General features: G+C 54.2%; 1 protein-coding gene across 7 annotated transcripts in view; it reads left to right on the top strand.

The window, feature by feature from the left end:
* MVB12B (multivesicular body subunit 12B) overlaps positions 1-15340 on the top strand; it is a 69725-nt gene extending 54385 nt beyond the window's left edge. For 5 of the 7 annotated variants that reach the window (XM_082327655.1, XM_082327654.1, XM_082327651.1 and 2 more), the window contains 3 exons: positions 4104-4159; positions 6022-6081; positions 6473-8855. In XM_082327655.1, the coding sequence (XP_082183781.1) occupies positions 4104-4159; positions 6022-6081; positions 6473-6664 (308 nt within the window). In that variant the 3' untranslated portion in view covers positions 6665-8855. Of the gene's footprint in view, positions 1-4103; positions 4160-6021; positions 6082-6472; positions 8856-10484 lie in introns of those variants that run through there. The other 2 variants (XM_082327656.1, XM_082327657.1) reach the window with 2 other exon arrangements.
* The last annotated feature ends 4281 nt before the right edge of the window (positions 15341-19621 follow it).

Below are 19621 nucleotides of genomic sequence, written 5' to 3'. Positions count from 1 at the left end.
CTCCTCCCGGCTGCCGTCAGGTGTTCACGGGGACACCGTCCTTCGGGGTTTGGTTTTAGGAGCACAGTTCTGGCTGCTGCCTCCTTTCAACTCCTTTATCTAATTGCAGTGACGGAGCTAATTGTATGTGACCCCCAGGGAGGAGCTGCTCCTGGGAGACAGCAAACAGCCATTGAAAACAGTTTTCTTTCTGAAGTCCCTTTTTATTTTGTTCTGGTTTGAGGGAGAAGAGCGCAGGCACCTCCCTAATCTGTTGCAGATGCCGTGGGTGTAGTTGCACGGGGAGAACCCGCTGCCTCCTGGATTCAGCCCCTCAGTGCCGGGCCCTGGCACCATGGGCATCCTCCCGGCGGGTGAGGCTCTGGGCGAGCGGCGATTCCACGTGTGGGGCCGGCAGCCACGGCCGCCCGAGGGCGGGTGCCAAGGGAGGTGGTGTTCCTGATGGCCCTGCCGCTGGCCCCACTTGGAGCAGCACAGGGCAAGAGCAGCTTTGCCTACCTGTGCAAGGAGGCTTGAAGTGAAACATGTAAGGTGCAAACGTTTTATAGGTCTTTAAAAATATTTTAAAGTTACAACCTTTTGAAGATGTTAAAACCTACGGGGGTTGATGCGTGAGCTTACTCGTGGTAGTATGAGTAATGCTACTGGTGGTGATGCTGTAAAAATGGGACCTTGCCCACCTTTTTTGTTCTGAATCAGTATGTGTTGCCTTTGGAAAGAGAGCTGTACTTTATCATTCACCAGCACCGATTCCTTTTATCCCTTTGTGTTACCGTCTGCTGGTCTCGAACGTGGTGCAAATTGACATGAAGGAGCGTTGAATAGCTCTCGGCCAGACTAAAGCAAGAACTGCAGCTCTAGGCCAAAGCCTGGCTGGTAAATCTTGACGCTGCCCGTGAGAATGGTAACACTGGGCACTGAGCACAGCGCTCTGCTCATCAGAGACTGCCAGGAATGCTTCAAAAGCAACAGGGGAAAAAAAGGAAAAAGGGAGGAATCAGAGGCTGCTGCTGCTGTTTATTTACAGCACAACATCAGAACAAGGGACATGGAATTAAAAGCCTCCTACAGTTCTGGTTTCATTTAATTTTATTATGAAATTAACTGGCTGCTGTAAATGGCAGTTGCGTACTGTCTTGTAGTGCACGGTGGGAGCGATGACACCCGTGCCCAGACCCCGGTGCTGGACACCCCGGCAGACCGTGGCACAGCAACGGGAGCTCTTTCCTGCCTGTTGCTGGAGACTCCTGGGCCTGGAGAGCGCTTCCTGCGGTCACCTCCTTCCCAGCTCTGCAAGTCTCGGTGAGCTGGTGTGCAGTGCAGGAGTGCTTTTAAGGGCTCAACCCACACGAGCTCCAAGCGTGAGCTTCGACATGTGCAGCCCCATCACGGCAGCATTGCTGCTCGTGCTGCGCTCTGCCCGGGAAACACGGAGAGGTGGGCCCTGTGTGGGGAGAGGGCGTCTGCTGCAGCCGGGCACGCGTTGCTGAACCAGCGGCGACGGAGCCGGGGCCGCCCCGGGAGCAGTGCGCTGCAGAGCACTGGGAGGAACCGGTGCTGCAGCCTGGCCTCGGGGGGCGCTTGGCCCCGTTGTGGCGGGGGGCTGTGCAGCAGGCAGGGGCGCGCAGTGCCGAGCCTCCCCAGTAAATCACTGCAAACGTGCACTGCTGCAGCTGGGGTTTTGTTCAAAGCAGCGTGGTGCACGGGACCCCCATGAAGCATGCTCTACACATCGCATGACGCAGCCTTGTCCATAAGATATAAAAGCTAACATTAAGGTGAGGTGGTTCAGTGTTGTGGTGGAACAAATTGTCACTGTGTTTGTTAATCTTCTTGGATTTAGATTCATACTCCTAAAAGGAAGCTGGGTGCCTCGCTCTTGAAGTCCTCGTGAACATGAAAAAACCCTTCTTAGGCAGCAGTAGCTTTGAGTCTCTCTCTTTCTGCAGCCAGTGCTGCAGGATGGCGGGCAGCACCTCCGAGGGCGAGGGGGGGGGGCGCAGGGGTGTCCTTCGTCTGAAGCATTTGCTTTGTCCGGGGCCATCGTTCAGCCTGGCAGCAGAGGTGAGGGACGAGCGGCCGCTCCCCGCACGTCTCAGGGGGGTTCCCACCGCCTGCACCCAAACAGCTCCCGCCTGCAGGCTGGCGCCGCGGGCTCCCGGAGCCCAGCCGAGCCGTGGGGCAGAGGGGCGAAGGCTGCTGCCCTCCCGGCGCTGGGGGAGGCGGCTGGCTGCGGCAGCCTGGCGCTTTATTTCTGTAAAGTTTCCTGAATTGGTGGGTATTTAAATCCTCGTGACTCCTTGTGCCTGGCTGTGAAAAGAGCCGTTGAATGAGTGTGTTGTTTCCCGATTTCTCCCGTTAATGTATTTTACCAGCAGCCTAGTGACGGGCCTGACACGCCGGCTCCTGTGCACGCTCCTGCGCTTTGGGAGTGCAGCATTAATAACACACTTCCATGCATCATGCCATTTTTAAGCATGATCGTTATGATAAAGGGCATATACTTAATTACAGGCCTGCTTAATTACAGCTCTGTTGAAGCTCGTTTGTTTAGGAGAGTGCTAATTGCGCTGCTGAGCCTTTGGCACACCCTGCTTTCATCTGCTGCTTTGCTCTGCAGTTTTGAGCTTCGGGAGGGCTGGCGTGCGCGAGGACTGAAGGACGGATGGAGGCAGTCCGGCGGGGGCTGCTGGGGAACGCGCGCGCTCATCGCGGCTTAGTCTTTAAATTACTTTACAAAAGCCGGCGTGTGACTGATCAAAGCAGGTTTCTGTCGGGATAACAAATGCAGATGGTCTTTCAGGTTCAAAACTTCCTGGATTTGGTGATGCTGCTTTTCATCTGTTTCCTTTTGTTTCATGGAGCGCTGTGGCTGCCACATAGCACCTTTGATAATGAAATGACTCCACTGGAGGCGTTTTTTTTAAGTCAAAAATACACAAAGCAAATGTCAAATGCTAAGTATTCTTAAATAACCCTTGTTAAATCACTAATGTGGTAACTCACTGGTGCTGATGGAAGTTACAAACAGCAAGCAGAGAAACGCTGGGTTCGTGGGTGCAGATGCTTTGTGAAAGAAAACCCTATTTGAGGATTACTTGAGGGCATTTCAGGGCTTAAATTTGCTCTAGTTTGAAGTTTTTGTTTCTTTCAGAGCTGAAATTTAAAGACTTAAAATGTTAAAGGTGTAGCTGACAGAAAGCGAGTGTATTTGGGGCTGCACTCTGCCTTAGAAATGTGCCCTTTTCAGTCTTATGTGGAAACTGCTGTTTTAAAAATAAGTGTCTCCCTTGTACTGACACGTCTTGTGGGAGGCTTTGTGTGAAGTTTCTGAGGTGGTGATAGCAAGACAGAAACACTGAACATCATTGCGCTATCTAAGAAGAATACACAAGACAATATAAAGGCAAACAGTCCTCTTAGTACATGAAGGTTGTGCTACAGAGAGAGCTTGGCCCAGTGGCACGAGGCTGTGCCGTGTGCCGTCATGTCCTTGTGTCTGTCCTCATACTCCACTGGTTTCTGTGCTCCAGATGTGGTTTGCAAGTGTTTGAGCTCCGTTGCTCACTGTTGAGTTTCCACGGGCAGCAGCCAGGCCAGGGAGGGTGCTTGGCCCCGGGTGTTTTCATTCTGCTCTGGCAGCAGTACGCACCGCTTTGGGGACGTACAAGTCAGCCGAACGGGGAATGTTCCTTACCCTCTTGCTCAGACACCGCCGAGTTCACTCAGATGGTTCTGTGTGGTAGTGGGAAAGAGATGTCTGTCCTCTTAAACTGTTTGTATTTGTTTTCAGTTCTGAATACTGTCCTGTTTCAGCAGCTGGACCAAATTGGAAGACTAAAAATTGAGACTATGAAATTGTATATGGATAGAGCAGGGAGGGTTCACTGAATTCCTGATTTGGTAGGGACTAACCCAGCTGTGTCTCAAACAGAGAGAAACCTCTGGCAGGTGAGAGGCAGGAAAAGGCTGGCAATAACTTCTACGAGCTATCAATCATGTGTCAATGCCATGAATACTTGATCTGTCACTGGGAATGTGTGAAGTTGCATGTCAGAAGTCAGCTGGAAATGTGACATGTCTGCCCGTTTTGTCCCTTTCAGCAATGGATGGAGTGCCTTTTATGATTTCGGAGAAGTTTGCCTGTGCTCCTGAAGGGGTGAGTTGCCTTCGTTGTTCTCCCAATGCCTGAAATTCATCTTTTCGTGGAGAGCTATCACAAAGCATCAACGCAAATGACCTGCTTCGGCGCGCTTTGCTTTTGTGGGGCCTAGTATATACCCAGCACTTGAGGTGACCCAAGGTTGTGCTTCACAATACTTTCCCATAGGGTGGGAATGGCTTTTGCCAGATCACTTCTAAAACTGAATTCTCCAGGGAGGTGAAGTTTTATCACCATCAGAAATAGGAATGGCAATGGGACTCTCTGGTGCCGGAAGCATTTCTAGTTTCTTAGCACAGATAGCAAAGAAAGCTGCAAATGTACAGCTCTCCTAGATTTAACCTGCTGCGGAGATGGCGTAGTGCTGTCAGCTTTATGACTTTGCTTTTACACCCCAGTTCCAGGCAACGGTGACGGCGTGGTGCTCCTTGGCGCTGGGAGGCGCTGCCGCTCGGCAGGCTGCCGCCGGGCTCCTGCGGCTCCACGCCCTGCGCAGGCAGAGCCGGGCAGCGGCGGGTGGGCGAGGGTCTTCCAGATCTTCCAGAGCTACTCAGTCTTGGTGGGCGCTGGTGGTTTTGCAGGTGGAGCGCGGGCGGCTGTAGCTGACCGGGGGGTAGCAGGGTTGCCACGGCTGCGCTGGCCAAAATCCAGTTGGGTGGGGAGCCTGTGCCCTCCTGTTTACCAGTTCCAGCCTGGAAAGTTTGCGGAGGTGGCTGTGTCCTAATGATGCCGCAGCTGGACCTCGGCTGGGTTCCAGGGAGCAGGAGCGGGGATGGAAAAATGATTTTAGGATTTGGCATGGGAGATTATCTGAGCCAAAGTGTCAAGTGCAGCAGCAAACCAGACTGGGTTATTTTCATATATGGCATGTTTCTAAGCGAGTTCACTCCTCAAGCGGCGTCCTGCTCAGCATGCCTGTGCTGCTGGGGCACGGCTCCTGCCTGGCAGCAGGGTGAGCTCGGGAGGGCACCGCGTCCCGCCTGCTCGGTGCCGAGTGCCGCGGTGCCAGCGGAGGGTGCCGCCAGCAGCTTGGGCAGGGCAGGTTGCTCAGCTGAAACGGAAACCCCGGTACCAATTCACAATGACTTTTGAGCGTTGCTGCCCCAGCGCTAATTTAAGTTGGTGGTCCAGAGCTCAAAGGCTCAGCACCCCATTATCAGTTGCCTAGTCCATCCAATCCTAAAATAATATCTCTGTAAAAATCAGTTTACGAGAAGCTGTTACAGCAAACACCGAGCCGTCAGCTGTATCTGATTTTTCACGTTGTGCTCCCGCTTTGTGCTTTCTTCTTCCTGCTGACACAACCTGCATGTGCAGCCGGATGCGGTTTTTCACAACCATTGCTTTCTGAAAGGGTTGTTTATGGGCCCTTATTCCCAGAAAGCTGGAGTCCCTGCTGCGAGGACAAATGCAGAGAGATTAGGTCATGCTAATGCTCCCCTCGGATCCTTTAGACACCATTGCCACCATATGGTCAGTTTGGTCGGGGCTTCCCACAGCCGGTGCCGCTCACACCTACGTGCTGCAGCCACATGGAATCCATAGGGTGTTCAAAGTGCATTCCAGTAACAGCCGTGCTGCGGCAGGGAGATGGCTAAAGAGCTACCTGTGCAAAGCGACACCGAGATGAGTGTCAGCTGTCCCTGCTCAGGGAGAAAGGCGTGAGAGCTGTTACCCCGACCCACCTTCTGCTTCTTCGCTCCAGTGGTGGACTGAGAAACAGGGTGATGCATGTGTTTACAGATGGTGCCTCTAAATCTCTGGTGATAGAGTATTTGCTGACTTCAAGCAAAACACAACCAAACAAAAAAACCCCTAAATTTGACATTTGTGTTTTTTTTTCCTTTCTTTCTTGCCAGATGCAGCCAGTTGATCTCTTGGGCATCACAATCAAAACCCTTGCAGAAATCGAAAAGGAGGTAGGTACCCAGCCAGGCACTAAACAAAAGTGTCATGAGAGCTGTGTTCGCTTTGTTGTGTGATCCCTTCCCTTATGGAAAAGGCCTCTCTTGTCCTTCCCAAGTCACTGCTGGTGGATAAAGTCAATGCAGAGTGAAACAGTAAGCTCAGAACTAGGGTGTCCTCTGTGATCTGTGCTGGGTGAAGATGCTTTAGATGTTGAATCTAATGGCAAAGTCTGCTGCCCTCTGTTTAGTTCCAGATGTCTGTCTTATTTAACCTTTCTTTCTCACTTATTAACAAAACATGTTACAAGCAGGATGCTGTTTGTGGTAGGTTGCCTCTTGCATCTCAGGGAAGCAAATGAACTTGATTAAGCAATGTCAGGTAAACTACTTCATCATTTTTCAGTTTGACGGTGCTGGTAACTTGTTACCAGGAAAAACAGGCTGCGCTTTCAGTGAGCGTGAGTCTTCCAGGAGCTCAGGGAGGAGACAGCCAGCAAACCGAGGATGGTCTCGTGTTCCCGAGGGAGCATTTTGGCACATGCATGACTTGGGCTGCCTGGTGCCGAGGAGCTGCCTGCTCTGCAAGGGCTGCTGAAGTCTCAGACCAGGAGGAAAATCTGTCTCAGCAGCACATGCTTCTTTCAGCACCATTGGTCACAAACATCTTCTCTTGTGCCAGCCAACTGGGTTGAAGGGGAAGAGTAAGAAGATGGCATAGCAAAACTTCCAGACTCCTCAAGGCTTCTCTACTTTTTGATTCCAGTTGTGAGTCCAGTTCCCTAAATCCATCCTCTTCTCCTGCCTGGAAGTTTTGTCTGAGTGCCAAAAGAAGGTCGTCGGTTGCCAGGGCTTTCCAGGCACCCAGTGGGCCAGGGGAGCAGCGACGGCGGCTCCAAAGGTGCTACCCGATGGGGGCAATCGCCGGCAGAAGCACCCGCTGCCTCAGGCGCTGCAGTCCTGCCGTGTGGCACGCATGCTGTGCTTCTGCTCGGGACCGCCCGCGTCTGTCACGAGGGCATCGTGCGCTGGGAGCCTGAGCAGCGCCGCTCAGGGCTGGTGGCCCCGACGCGTGCCCGCCTCCTTTCCCCAGCTCTTACTGGGAGCTGGCCGCAGGACAGCGGGTCCCTTGAGCCGGAGGGAAGCAGAGTGGTGTTGCGTTTGCTTCTGCAGCCCTTTGCGTGTCGCCTGCTGTGGGGAGAGGTCTCAGGCGCTGCCCAGAGGGGTGGGCTGTGCAGCCCTCCCCCGTGCCCCTCGCAGGCCTGCAGAGTGCAGGGACACCGGCACCGGAGTCGTTTGTGTGGCCTTGGGAGGAGAGGTTGATACCTGCTGGCTCTCTGCACACCCTCCTGTTCCATTACAGGCTGTGTGTGTTTCAGAGTAATGAAAAGTATAATTATGCAGCCCATATTCCTTGATGAAGCATCTTGTCTGCACATAGATAGCTACGCATATAAATATTGTGAATTTCTGCATGGCTTTATTTCCCTTGCAAGCAATAGCACCATTACAGCAAATCTTCTGGATTTCCAAAGCAGCGAGAACATTTTCCCTGGAGCTAGATGCCTTGCAAAAAATATTCCCAAAGAATTCCAAGAGTTATTGTTCTCTGTCGCCACATTTGCAGATGTATGCAACATCCTCCGAGCTGCGAGGCGAGCCGAATGAAAGGACTCCACCCTTTCAGAAAAACTAATGAAAATAGGAGGAAATCCTGTACTGCACGCTCAGGCTGCACCTGAAGTCAGCATCTCATTGCACTAGGACTGCGCAGCCATGCCCCGAGGAGCGTATGAAGAAGCAGTGTACAAAGAGGCGGTGAAGCCCAGCGGGTGAAAGCAGGTTTAAGCTGAGGGCGACGTTCGCCCACGGCTGTTCTGGCGGACGTAGGGTGGAGAGGAGCGGAGCCCCGGCAGCGCCGCTGCTGGCTGTCCGTGCAGGGCTGCAGGTGGTTTGTCCTCGCTGGTCCTGCCTGTCTGGGGTAGGGGAACGTCACCGAGCAGGCATCTCGGCAGGCGAGGCGGCCTCTGTGCGGTGCAGAGCGGTGCAGGCGGCAGCCAAGGCTCCGGGACTGTTCATGGCTCCGGCGGCAGCGGCGGGTGCTGCCATGCCACGTGGCCATCAGCGGCGCGGTCAGCCATCGGACTGCCGTGGGCCTCCCGCCCTTGCGGGGCGCTGGCAGCGTGTGCCCCGTCTTTGTTTTAGCTTGGCGTTGAGCAAAAAGTCTGGAGAGAGTCTAATTAGTAAAGTGAGCATCTAATATTAATCATTCCTTTTAAACTGACAAGGCAGGCAGTTCATTTAACCACTTAATTGCTACAAGTTTTCATGGGCTGCTCTTTGCAAATATATTTAATGAAGAAGTTGTAAATCTAAAAGAGCTTAAAATTTTAATTTTATACAGAAATATTTTTCCTTGTTCTCATGTTTGTAGTCAATTCTCCAGAGTGCAGTCACATGAAATGTTCTTTAAATGAACATATTTGATAACTGGCATGATTTCAGTTTTTAAAACATTGGTTCCAGCAATTAGGCATTTTTTTCAGTTCCCAAATGACTAGAGAAATTCGTCTTGATTATAATTGCTCTTAGCCACGCATATCTAATTTGTGTCTTTTTAAGTGTTAATTAGTAAACAGTTTGAGCTGACATCTTTATGTGTTTGCGTGGTGAAAAATGAGGCTTATTGCTTATTTAGCTGGGGGCTGGCGCTGCTGGCTGTGACATCGTGACATCGCCGTGGAATTAATGAAGACGTAGCCGGTTCCCAGGCAGCCTCGAGGAGGGCGGCTGCGCGGCGCGGCCCCTGCGCGGCTCCCCGCGGGGCGAAGCGGCCGCTCCCCGCCGCTCCCGGCCCCGCCCCGGCCCCGCCCCGCCCGGGCCCCGCCCCGGCCCCGCCCCGGCCCCGCCCCGCCCGGGCCCCGCCCCGCCCGGGCCCCGCCCCGCCGGTGGGAGCCGGGGAGCGCCGCGGTCCCCGCGCGCCCTCTGCCGGCCCCGCGCCTCCCTGCAGGGGCCGGGCCCGGGCCCCGCCGCGGCGGCCCCGCAGCCCCGGGACGGAGGGGCCGGGCCGGGCCGGGCCGGGCTCGGCGGGCGCCGGCTCCGTCTTTGCGGGAGGAGCCGGTCCCCCGGCAGCCTGGCGCCGCGGGTTGACAGCTGCGGGAGCGCCGGCGGCCTCGCTCGCCCGGCTGCTGGGCACGCCGACCCGGGACGGGGAGGAGGTTGTGGTGTCGGAGCAGAGAGGGCCGAGCCCGTGTCCGCTGGGAGCCGGCTGGAGGAGCACGTCCAGCTTGTCTCCCCACAAGAAGCTTGCAGCCCTCGCACAGCTCCGAGGGGTCTTGGCAGCGTGGACAAACCCGCGGCAGCCCTGGCACAGCCAGCCCGGCCGCAACGTGGCCCCATCCCCGCGCACGTGGCCAGGGTCAGGCGCCAGCGAAGTCGCTTGGTTCCGGGGCCGCCTCGCTGGCAGCGTGTCCCATGCGCCAGGCTGGCTGGTGAGGAGTGGTGACAAACGGGCCTGGCCCAAGGGAACAGGGGAATGACTTGGTGACATCCCAGGAGCCACAAACGGGACACTGGGAGACGTGAGGGAGGGCAGTCCATATCCGGAGCCGTTACAGCGGGTGTGCTGGGGCCGTGTGCCGCTGCTGACCCAGCAGCCCCAGTGCATCGCTCCACTTTGGCTGCACCACCCGTGATGGGACAGCCACCGCGGCCCCGGCCTCTCCTGGGGGTGCCGTGGCACGGCAAGGGGCCACAGCAGCGTCCAGGGTGGTCCGGGGCTGTCGGGGTGCGCCCACAGCGTGCCACGAGATGGCACTGCTACGGCGCACTCCATGCGCGTTGCGACGCACTCCATGAGCGCTGCTGCGCCCAGGCCCACGCGGCTGCGTCCAGCCGGCGGCAGGGTCGTCCCTCAGCTGCAGGGACGTCCCTTGGGCTGCAGCAGTGTCCAGCCAGCTGCAGTGACATCCATAGGGTGCAGGGACACATATATAGGAATTTTCACCCACGTTGCCAAACAAAAAATGTTAATTAGGATGGTACCAGCTTGTGTAAATGGGGCCTGCAAGGGGGAATCTTTCTGACTAGTTGCTTTATGCACAGGATGAGTGGGGTCATGTTTGTGTTAACGCTGGGTTGTAGGGGAGGGGTGTGAATCCTACCTGGGACGGTTACCGACATGGGGTCAGGTGGTGCCAGCAGGCTCACCCAGCGGGGCCCTGCCCGGGACAGGGGGACGAGATCACAGCTCAGGGTGCTGCCAGGCCCAGTTCTTACCTCATTCTTCTGCTTGTTGCATTGTTCTGCCTCGGGCACGGGCTGGGGAGCGTGGCTGTGTGGCTGCCTGGCCACGCACCCAGGCCCGGGCTGCCGTCGGGCGGTGCCTCACGTTCCCTCTGTCTTGCTTTGCCCCACAGTATGACTACAGCTTCCGGACGGAGCAGAGCGCGGCAGCCCGCCTGCCGCCCAGCCCCACCAGGTGCCCACCGGTCCCGCAGTCCTGAGAGGGGCCGCCGGCGCTGGAGCAGGCGTGTGCATGCATACTACTGAGCGGGACGCAGGACGTGGCGCCGGGGCCGTCCCGGCAGACCTCCGCTCATCCGGCCATCGTCGCCCACCCTGCGCTGCACCACCTCCTCCTGCACACGCTGCTCTACGCGTTGGGACTGTGCAACCCTTCAGCAGCTGCCCCCACCCTCCCTCGCTGCTGCGGACACCTCTCCACGTGAGTACGTGACTGGGAGCCTGATGGCAGCCCCTCGGTTGTCCCCACTTTGTAACCCCTGCTGCAGGACAGTCACAAAAACCAGAGCTGTAGCAAACTGCTGTGAACAGTGAGCTGTGAGCTCGTGGACCGTCAAGAAATGCTCAGCAGCGAGCACTAAAAGTAAGGAAGAGTAAAAGATACGGCTGGTTAATCTGCAAGCCCCCAGGCATCCCGCCTGAGCTGATGTGGAGCTGATGGGCTCTCGACGCCTCACAGCAGGAGGCCCCTGCAGTGCTTGGTCCAGCAGGCAGCACCGAGCCACAGCGGATGCCATGTCTGCCTCCCTGAGGTCCAGGCACACAGCAGCTCCACTGTGGCCAGGATCAACCCCAGACTGTGACGAGTTGGTTTTGCTGTAGGCTAGCGGGGCCGGGGTCGCTGGCTCAGACCTGCCTTGGGCTCTCTCCTCAGGCACTGGCAAGGCGGAGGGGCGCAGAGAGCACAAGCTGCACTGCAGTTCCCGAGGTGAAGCACCTCCGCTTTGCACGGGGCATCCGTGTGTCCGTCAGGACCTAGAGCGACAAATGTCCTGTATTTCTTTCCGGGCTGGATGCTGGCAGCAGCCTGGGCAGACCCCAGCAGTGTCCTGCTGACCCCTGGCCAAGCTGCCTGCGGAGCTGGGGCCCTGCTGACAACGTGGATGCTGTCACCTGCTCGTCACTTTGGACAGTTTTCTAATATTCGCCCCGCTAGCTGCTAAAACAAAAGAGATGTGCCTGTTCTCTTGTGCACTCATGGGGAAGCACTGAACTCTGACGTAGTGCAGGACGAGAGTGGGATGCATTAAACCCTGACCTCAGCCTCCTTGTGATCGCTGACCTTAGCTCGCTCCCGAGTCAAATGCATGTCTTGGAGAAGTCTGTTGCTGTAATAAGTTGTTTGGAAGTGCCCATCTGACTCCGTGCTGCTTTTTCAAGTCTCTGCTGTAGAACAAAGCTACATCATGGCAGCAAAATGGCAATTTTTAAGTTAGTGTTAAAACATACAACTTTTTATATTGTAAAATACTGATTACCTAACCCTATTGAAATGTAATTGCCATAGTAACAAATAACAGTATTGTCGCTCTCAGTCTGGGTCATATGTATGCCCTGACCTGCTTTGCACTGCTTTTGATTGATCTTGCATTTTCTAGTTGGACAGAATGGTGACTAACAGTAGGTTTTGTACTGTCAGCTTGTATTTTTTATTTGTACATATGTAAAATATTTCTTGTCCAAAGATTCATTTCTGGTTTTAAGGCACCATACCCCATTGCCGGGATAATGAGCACAAAATACTGTAACATTCAGGACAGACTGATTCCAAGTCTTTGCTTCAACTTCTTCCAATCAGGTAAATAATTTTCTAAAACTGCCTCCGTAAAGCAAGGCTGTGCAATTGGAAATCAGAAGCCAATTTGGTTGCAGGTGTGTCATATTTGGGCAAAAGAATTAAAGCTATGCCATTTGCACCAGCTCTGGAGGTTTGGGTGGCCCCCTGGAAGTGCTCCTTTGCTTGGAGGCTGCAGCACCATTTTTGGTTCTTATTTATCCTGCAGGAAAGCAAAGCCAGACCTCACTGCCAAGCTTCACAAAGGCTAGATTGATGATGCCGACATCGACAAATGAACATACCATGGCAGCCTGGTCATTCGGCTCAGGTTCACTTGAAGTTCAAATCCACTCCATGCTGTAGTACTATGCCCATCTCATCCATCTTTTGTCTTTCTGTTTTTCTGCTTGTAATTTGTTCTGTGGTTTTCTGTGGCACCCATTTATAGCTTCTCCTGTGGCTCAGTGGACACCGCAGGTGGACAGATAGTGTTTCTCACAGCTTTGGGATGAGGGAGCTGCCGAGAGCTGTCCTTCCCTGTCACTGGTGGTGAAGGAGTGCGGGCTGCGGGCTGGTGCAGGGCCGCCAGCGCAGAGTCCGCAGAGCCCCAGGGGCAGTTCCCGCTGCCGGGAGGTGGGGAGAGGGCTGCCAGGAGCCCCTCCTCGAGCCACGGCTTCCCATGCCGAGGGCAGGGCTGGCTGCGCAGCAGCTGGAGTGCTCAGCGGGGAGCGGGTGCGGATAGCTGCCGAGCCCCGCATTCACTGGGGCACTCCCTGGGTATGGTTCGGAAAAATGGGTGCGTAGCTTCGAGTCCCTTCCCATGAGATTTAGCTTAGAGGGCATCAGTAGATAAAACTGGTGCTTTAATATTTATAGCAACAGTTCCATTTGCTCAGCCTTCTTAGAGATAGTGAGCTCAGCTTTCTCTTTAGCGACCTACAAGAAACACTGGATGGCTCAAAACGCTGACAGGACATGCAGCTGGGACAAGCATCTAAGAAATCTTCAGGATATATTTGTATAGTTGGTTCTCACTTTTCTCTCTCTTACACTGGGCTAGCAAAGCTGCTTCAGGGGTGCATCTGCAAAGAAAGTCGAGAGATTAGTTTGATCTTCACAGTGTGTTTCTGCACTGTGGCACTGCAGGGATACTCTGTACCGAAAGCATGAATAGTACAAATGCAGTTCTCGTGGTAGAAACGCAATAGAGGTGTTTTGAGCAAAGAGCTACAGCTGCTGAGAGCCAGCTGAGCTCTCAGCCCTGCTCACCGAAGGCTGGAAAACCGGGCATTACCAAAGGGGAGAGGCTCAGAGCCAGAGCTTGGAAGCACAGCGAGACACACGGTGCAGGGTGGTTGACTGTAAGTGTCGTCTTCTCAGTCCACTGATGATAGGAAGCTTTCTTATTGCACCTCTGAATTCCCAAGATCTTGGCCATCAGGTCAGCATTTGCACAGACAGGTTTTATTTGCTGTTCCATAGCTTTTGTACTCGCAGCAACTCATTGCAAGGCTGGTCCTTGCATCCTTGCAGCAAGTCCTCCCTGTTGGCATGTACCACCATCTCTCTGCATCTTCCTCCCTCCCTGTCCCAAAGGCGACTGTGGTAGCATTGGCCTGGGCAGTAAATGTTCAGGGAGCCTGATGTTGATGTTGTCTGGCTGTGGAGAAGCCTTCTGGAGCATAAGGGGAGGGGATGAGTCAACGGAAGGCAACAGAAGTGGATTTGCAGAGCTTTACCAGTTGCGCTTGGCTACCTTGCCTCTATTTCTAGAACAAAACTAGTCTCTAGGTAGCTTAATCTTGTGGCTGATGGAGAAATTAATTTGCCAAATTATTTTATGTCTGCAACAGAGACAGAAAAGCAGCAGTGAGGGGTTTGCTTACTGTAAAATACACCTTCTGATGTGAATTAGTAGTGACACGCTGCCTCCTGGATTTCTCACGGCAAAGAGCAGGTAGTGTGCCGAGATGACTCGTGGGCCATCCAGGCCAGGCTGTGCTGTCTAATGTGTTAACAATGGAAAGGCAAGAAATTAGTCCAGAAAGTAATGTAGAGCGTGAACTTTGTGATAAAATTCAAGTGTGGACAGTCGTAGCAGGTGTCTTCCCTGTGGGAGCGTCTCATAGCTGTAGTTAGATAGTACTAAACTTTGTCAAACTGTTTCCTTTGACTGTCACCGAGTTTGCCCGCGGTGTTTGTAGGGGAGGATCCCCCGTGAGCCTCCTGTGTAGTCAGAGGTTGTTGGTAGTCTGTAGCTTTGGGCTTGTTTGGTTTCACACCCGCCTCTGCCCCCACCGGTTTCCTGAGCTCTCCAGACCGAAACCCACACACCGCGGAGCCTGGAGGAGGTCCCGACGTGGGCACGGCACGTGCCAGGTGGACGCTGGTGGCGAGGGCGTGCATCCGCAGGTCTGGGCTCTCCTCTTCAGTGGGGCCCTAAAAATCTCCTTGGGGGAGGGAAAACGGGATGCAGCACCTTTGGAGCTGGCCGGTCCCACGTTGGCCTTCACCTCCCACTGCCCTCGGGTGACACGGGGTCTGTCCCCCCAGGTCTGCCCACTGGCTGCTCTCCCAAAGCAGCCCCAGGAGCCTGGCCGGGGTGGCAGCGGGTGCGTGCCGCGGGTGCCGGCAGAGCAGCTCGCCGGAGAGCCGTCCCCGCTCCTCCTGAAGGGCCTGCGCGTCTCGCTGCACTCCAATAATTACCTCAGCCTTCGAGCCTTGACGAACGGACGGAATCTCTGCCGGCAGCGGGGCAGCCGAGCAGTGTTGTGTAAGTTATCCTGAGCCATAAAACTCTGACAGCGTTGCAGTAGGGAGGGCGCTCCTCTGCTCCTGAAAAAGCTCAGTAAGGTGCTGCTCAATTCATTCAATACAGGGAAACCAAACAGTTTGGATATTCTGGTCGTTTATTGTGAAATTGTTTCCTAACAGCAACAGTTTTAAATGTCATCATGCAAATGGAAGAGAGAAACCTTTTATGCAGTTGCAAAGTGTTTTTCTAAGATGCTATGCATTTTGTTGGGTTGTTGAAAGTGAATTTACTGTGCATTAATCTTATGAATGTTACTATGTTTTTATATTTATTTTAGATGACCCTCCTGTACTTTACAAAGGGAAGTTTCATTGTGTGATAACTTAGTCTGTATTCTTAATATAATTTGTTAAATAAAACTTGTTCTAATCGGTTTATTGTCTGTGTTTTGTGTTTTAAATTTGGAGTTTAAGAAGCTTAAAACACCACAGCTCTGACTTGCGGGAGTGGAAAGGGACCAGCTGCTCTTTTCCCTCTGCGCCATCATTGCATTGACTTCTTGAGACCCCAAACCTGGATGTTTTGAAAGTACTTAAAAACATCAGGAGGAATGAAACATGAGTCAGTGCTTATTCTGAACTGAGCCGCGCTGTAGCGGTTGTAGCTGTGGCACCTGGAACTGCTTCTGTTTCTTGATGTGATTACAGGTTTGCTTGGTACAGGTGATGCTTCTTACAGCGGGCTTGGACTTCAGCAGGCATCGGGCTTTGCACCCCGCCAGCTGGTCGTTAAGGAACGAGAAGGGTGCGGGGTGGGCCTTACGCACCGCGAGAGTACAAAGCTGCGTTTGTCGCCCCGTGGATGTTTCCAGCGGTGTCCTGCAGAGGTGAGCGTTCCTCCCTTCCCACCTCCTGTCTACTTCTGGAAGAAAATACCAAATCATCATGCATGTCAGTCCTTGGACTGGAGAGTCTCAGTAAACAACAGGGATTGCAGGCTTTAATGTGGGAGGCTCACTCACAAGGTGCTCTTTCCTCTGCCACAGCTGAGCAGATTGCCTTTTGCTTCTGCTTGGGGCTGACGGGGACTTGGGGCAGTTTTGGTGGGACGTGAGGGCCGAGACCAGAGGCACCTTTTCCTCTGCTCTCAAGCTGCCCAGGAAGGCGGAGGACACTGCAAAAGATGGGACCTGTTTTCAGGCACAGAAGGAATAAAGAAATGGGAGCAGAGGCTTCGTTAGAGTTGGACCAGGGGCTGTGAAGCCTCCGAGGAGGAGGTGGCGAACGGCAGTGACTGCCGGCAGTGTTGGCCGGTCTCTCAACTAACTGGAGCAGCTACGGTCTGTTCATCGATTTGAAGGGTCAACGTCAGAGGTGGCAGCATGATCCCCCTGCAGGTAATTTGCTTCTGTTTGTGGTTTTTATCCTTGGAAATGAGATATAAAGGGCTTTGGAAAATCTGTCCAAAGTGTCTGTCTCAAAATGTATGCTGCAAAGTCAAAACACAGAAGTCAAAATAGCTCAACTTCAATGTTTTCTGGAGCGTAAGGGACCACGCGTGACATCTACACTGTCACACAGACCGTGTCCCAAATATAAGTGGCAGTAAGTGTGTCACTACATAAATGACGGCAATGTCAGTGAAACAACTTGTTTATCCTCTATAAGGATTAACAACTTTAGTCACTCATAATTATCAACTGTAAAATTTGCATTGTGTGTAATTTCAAGGAGGTCAAGTTGAAGTCAGGGAGTCAGCCTCAAAGCCTGGAAATGCCGGTGCAGGCTCGACTCATCAGTACAGGCTTTCTTTGAATTAATTGTTTTTAACGTGTACGTGCTTGCACATGGCCGGTCCTTCCTCCAGCCTCTCTGTGCAGACGTGCTTCCTCGCGCCAGGGGTGCCAGTGCCGCCCCAGCTCGGGGCGGTGGTGGCTCTCGCCGGGAGCTCCTGGCGTTGCAGCCGGAGCAGCAATGGACTGCTGTAGCCACGTGCAGCAGGTGACAGCAGCGTGCAGCTTGCATGGGGCTGCACGATACCTCACCGCAGCCCCTGACCCCAGGTCCCAGGCCGCTGCCTGCTCCCCTGCACAGTGACCTGGCAGCGGGCAGGGCTTGCGGGCAGGGCTTTCTGGCCCGGAGGCCACCCTGGCAGCCGCTCTCGGGTGCAGCGTTTGGGCTCGGAGCTGACGCACCAGGGATGCTGGCTGCGCGTGGGCCCGGTAGGAGCATTTCTGCTAGCTGAGAGTGGCCCTGCCCAGCTCAGGGCTCCATGGTCTCGTTTTTTACAAATATCATAAACTGGCATTCTGCAAAAATAAACAGGGTTTTATAATCAACTCTGAAATACAGCCGTGTTTTAAGAGGCAGTTAAGGGTGGAAGTGCGAGTTGCAGGGGAGGTGCCGTGCTTTCATGACGATGGTCTGTCCTGCGCGGCCCTGCTTTGCTCGCACTCGGCAGAGCACTGAGCGCTCTAAGGGCACCGCAGGGACGCTGCCGGACGGGCCTCGGCTCGAGTGACAGGAGACAGCGCCTGGTGTCCGTGCGGTGCCGGAGGGTGAAGTCCCTTTGGCTGCCTCCCAGCAGCGGGGAGATGCCTCATTACTGGGCAGGACGGGGCAAAACCTGGTGAAAGAAATACCTGGCGCAGGGACCGTGCTGGCGGCAGCGGGGGCAGTGCTCGGCTCGGGGCAGAGCCCTTCCCGTCGGGCTTGGGCAGGCGGCCGCAGGGGTCCCAGCTCCGGTGGCTGCTGGGCTGGCGTCGCTGCGGGCAGGCAGGGACCTGCGTGGCCAGCGGCAGCGAGCCCCTGCAAGGGAAATGGACTCCTCAACTAGGGAGAGGCTAATACCACACCACTAAAACTGAAAATTGTTATTCTTCATGCTAAACTATTCTTCTGAACTTGACCCAAGCTGGTGGCGTGCAATACGACCTCTGGCATCTTCTCTCGCCCCAGCCAATATTTCTCTCTCTCTTATTTTGAGTGGCCTTTGAAATAAAGGAGATTAATACTCAAGTTCCCGACATCCTCTTCAGGCACATGTTTTTATAACCTCCTTCTGAAAGTGAGTACCACTTGTTCCACCAAAAACTAAGAAACTGCGTCTTGGAGCTGCTGTGGGAGCCGTCACCAGCACCTGATAGAATATCCCGGCCAGGGAGGAGGTGGCGCGGGGGGGACGTAAACCAGAGTGGGCCCATGCCGCGTGCTGGCTCACGTCTTCCCGTGTCGGCGTGCGGTGGGCAGGCACATGAGCTGCTCGGAGCCATCACTGAGTGGGTGATGCCTGCGAACATCAAAGCCACTTCTGCCTAATTAGCTGTTGCCTCTGACATGGGCTCTGTTCTGCGGCACGGGAAACCGCGTGGGGCTGCGCATCCACTGCCTGGAATTCCGGCCAAGCTTCCAGGTACGCCTGCTGGGGAGGACCCTCATCCCCTAACCCTTCTTTTTGTTTGTGGTTGGACCCAGGACCACTCTCGTATGGCACAAGCTGCCCTTCCTCCCGCTGCTGGTGAACGGCGCTCCTCCCCCGTGAGGCCTCTGGGATCGCTCTGCTGTTGAAATACTCCAGACTTGACCAAAATCCCAGTATTTCTGCTCAGCCTCTCATTTTTGCATTTCCTAATTCAGCTGCTCAGAATTTTGGGGTAATTATTGAATCTTAAAAAGAAAAATAATAATTCTTTACCAAATCTCTCTGCCGTTTCTGCAGTGCTTCTTCTGAAACAGCCATAATCTAAAGAACTGCTGTTACTGGTGGTGATGTGCTGGGAGGGGGTCTCCACCATTAGGAGCAACAGCCATGCTCCCTTGTTGGACAAACTAAATTTAAATTTGTCTGCAAAGGGCGTTTTGATGCCAGGCGGAGAGCTCAGCTGGTGCTGAGAGCGGCCGTCGCCACGAGCCCTGCACAGGGTCTCGGCCACGGCGCAGAGGCCTGGGCGGCTGACAGCACCGTCCCGCCGGACCATCAGCTTGGCCAGGTGCTTGGCGCTGTTTGCCCCGTACGGCCCCTCCGCATTGCACCGAAGGTCCCAGGTGTCTGCGGGGCTGAGGGACTCGCCCTGCCGGCCCGGGAGCGTCCCCGGGCGGGTGCGTAGGGTGAGACCGGAGCTGGTTTACGTTGTCCATCATTCACAGAACTTATCTAAGGAAACTCGATAAATTAATTGAAACTTTCACAGCAGCCTTCTGCTCTGCTTAGTGCTCCCGTCACCAGCAGCGGCCGTTTGTCTCCAGCAAGGTGTCTCCGGCCATTCCCACCCCAAGGAAATCCTCCTTTTGTCACAGGGGGGAGCAGCAGGCGCAAGGGCTGGAAGGAGCCAGCCACGGTCCCCGCGGCGTTAGACGGTTGTGTTAGGCTTTGTGTGCTTGTGGCTTTGGTGGTGGTGTTTGTTTTCTTTTCTCCTCTGCCTCCTACAGCTTTAAAAATTAACTTGCCTTGGGAGTTTCTCAAAACCGTTCCCTTTCTCTGAAATGATGGATAAGCCATGTAACTGATTGTCATGGCCCTGGAGAGGATAAACATCTTCTGCCGTTTAAAATAAAACCTCCTTGCTTCTTGGTTAATAAGTGTTGAAAGAAGCATAAATAGAAATAACAGAGGATTTCCATGACTAACAAGATGACCACATCAGTGAATGCTGTTTGGGGTTAAAAATGACTCAGCTTTTGCTTCCCTAGGGTAAGATGTTTTATCCCGGCACAGGAAAG

The sequence above is a fragment of the Platalea leucorodia genome (genome assembly GCF_965183815.1).
Source record: "Platalea leucorodia genome assembly, chromosome: 15".
NCBI classification, from domain to species: Eukaryota; Metazoa; Chordata; class Aves; order Pelecaniformes; family Threskiornithidae; genus Platalea; species Platalea leucorodia.
The sequence above is the reverse complement of the archived record's forward strand: the minus strand, read 5'-3'. Positions and strand labels throughout refer to the sequence as shown.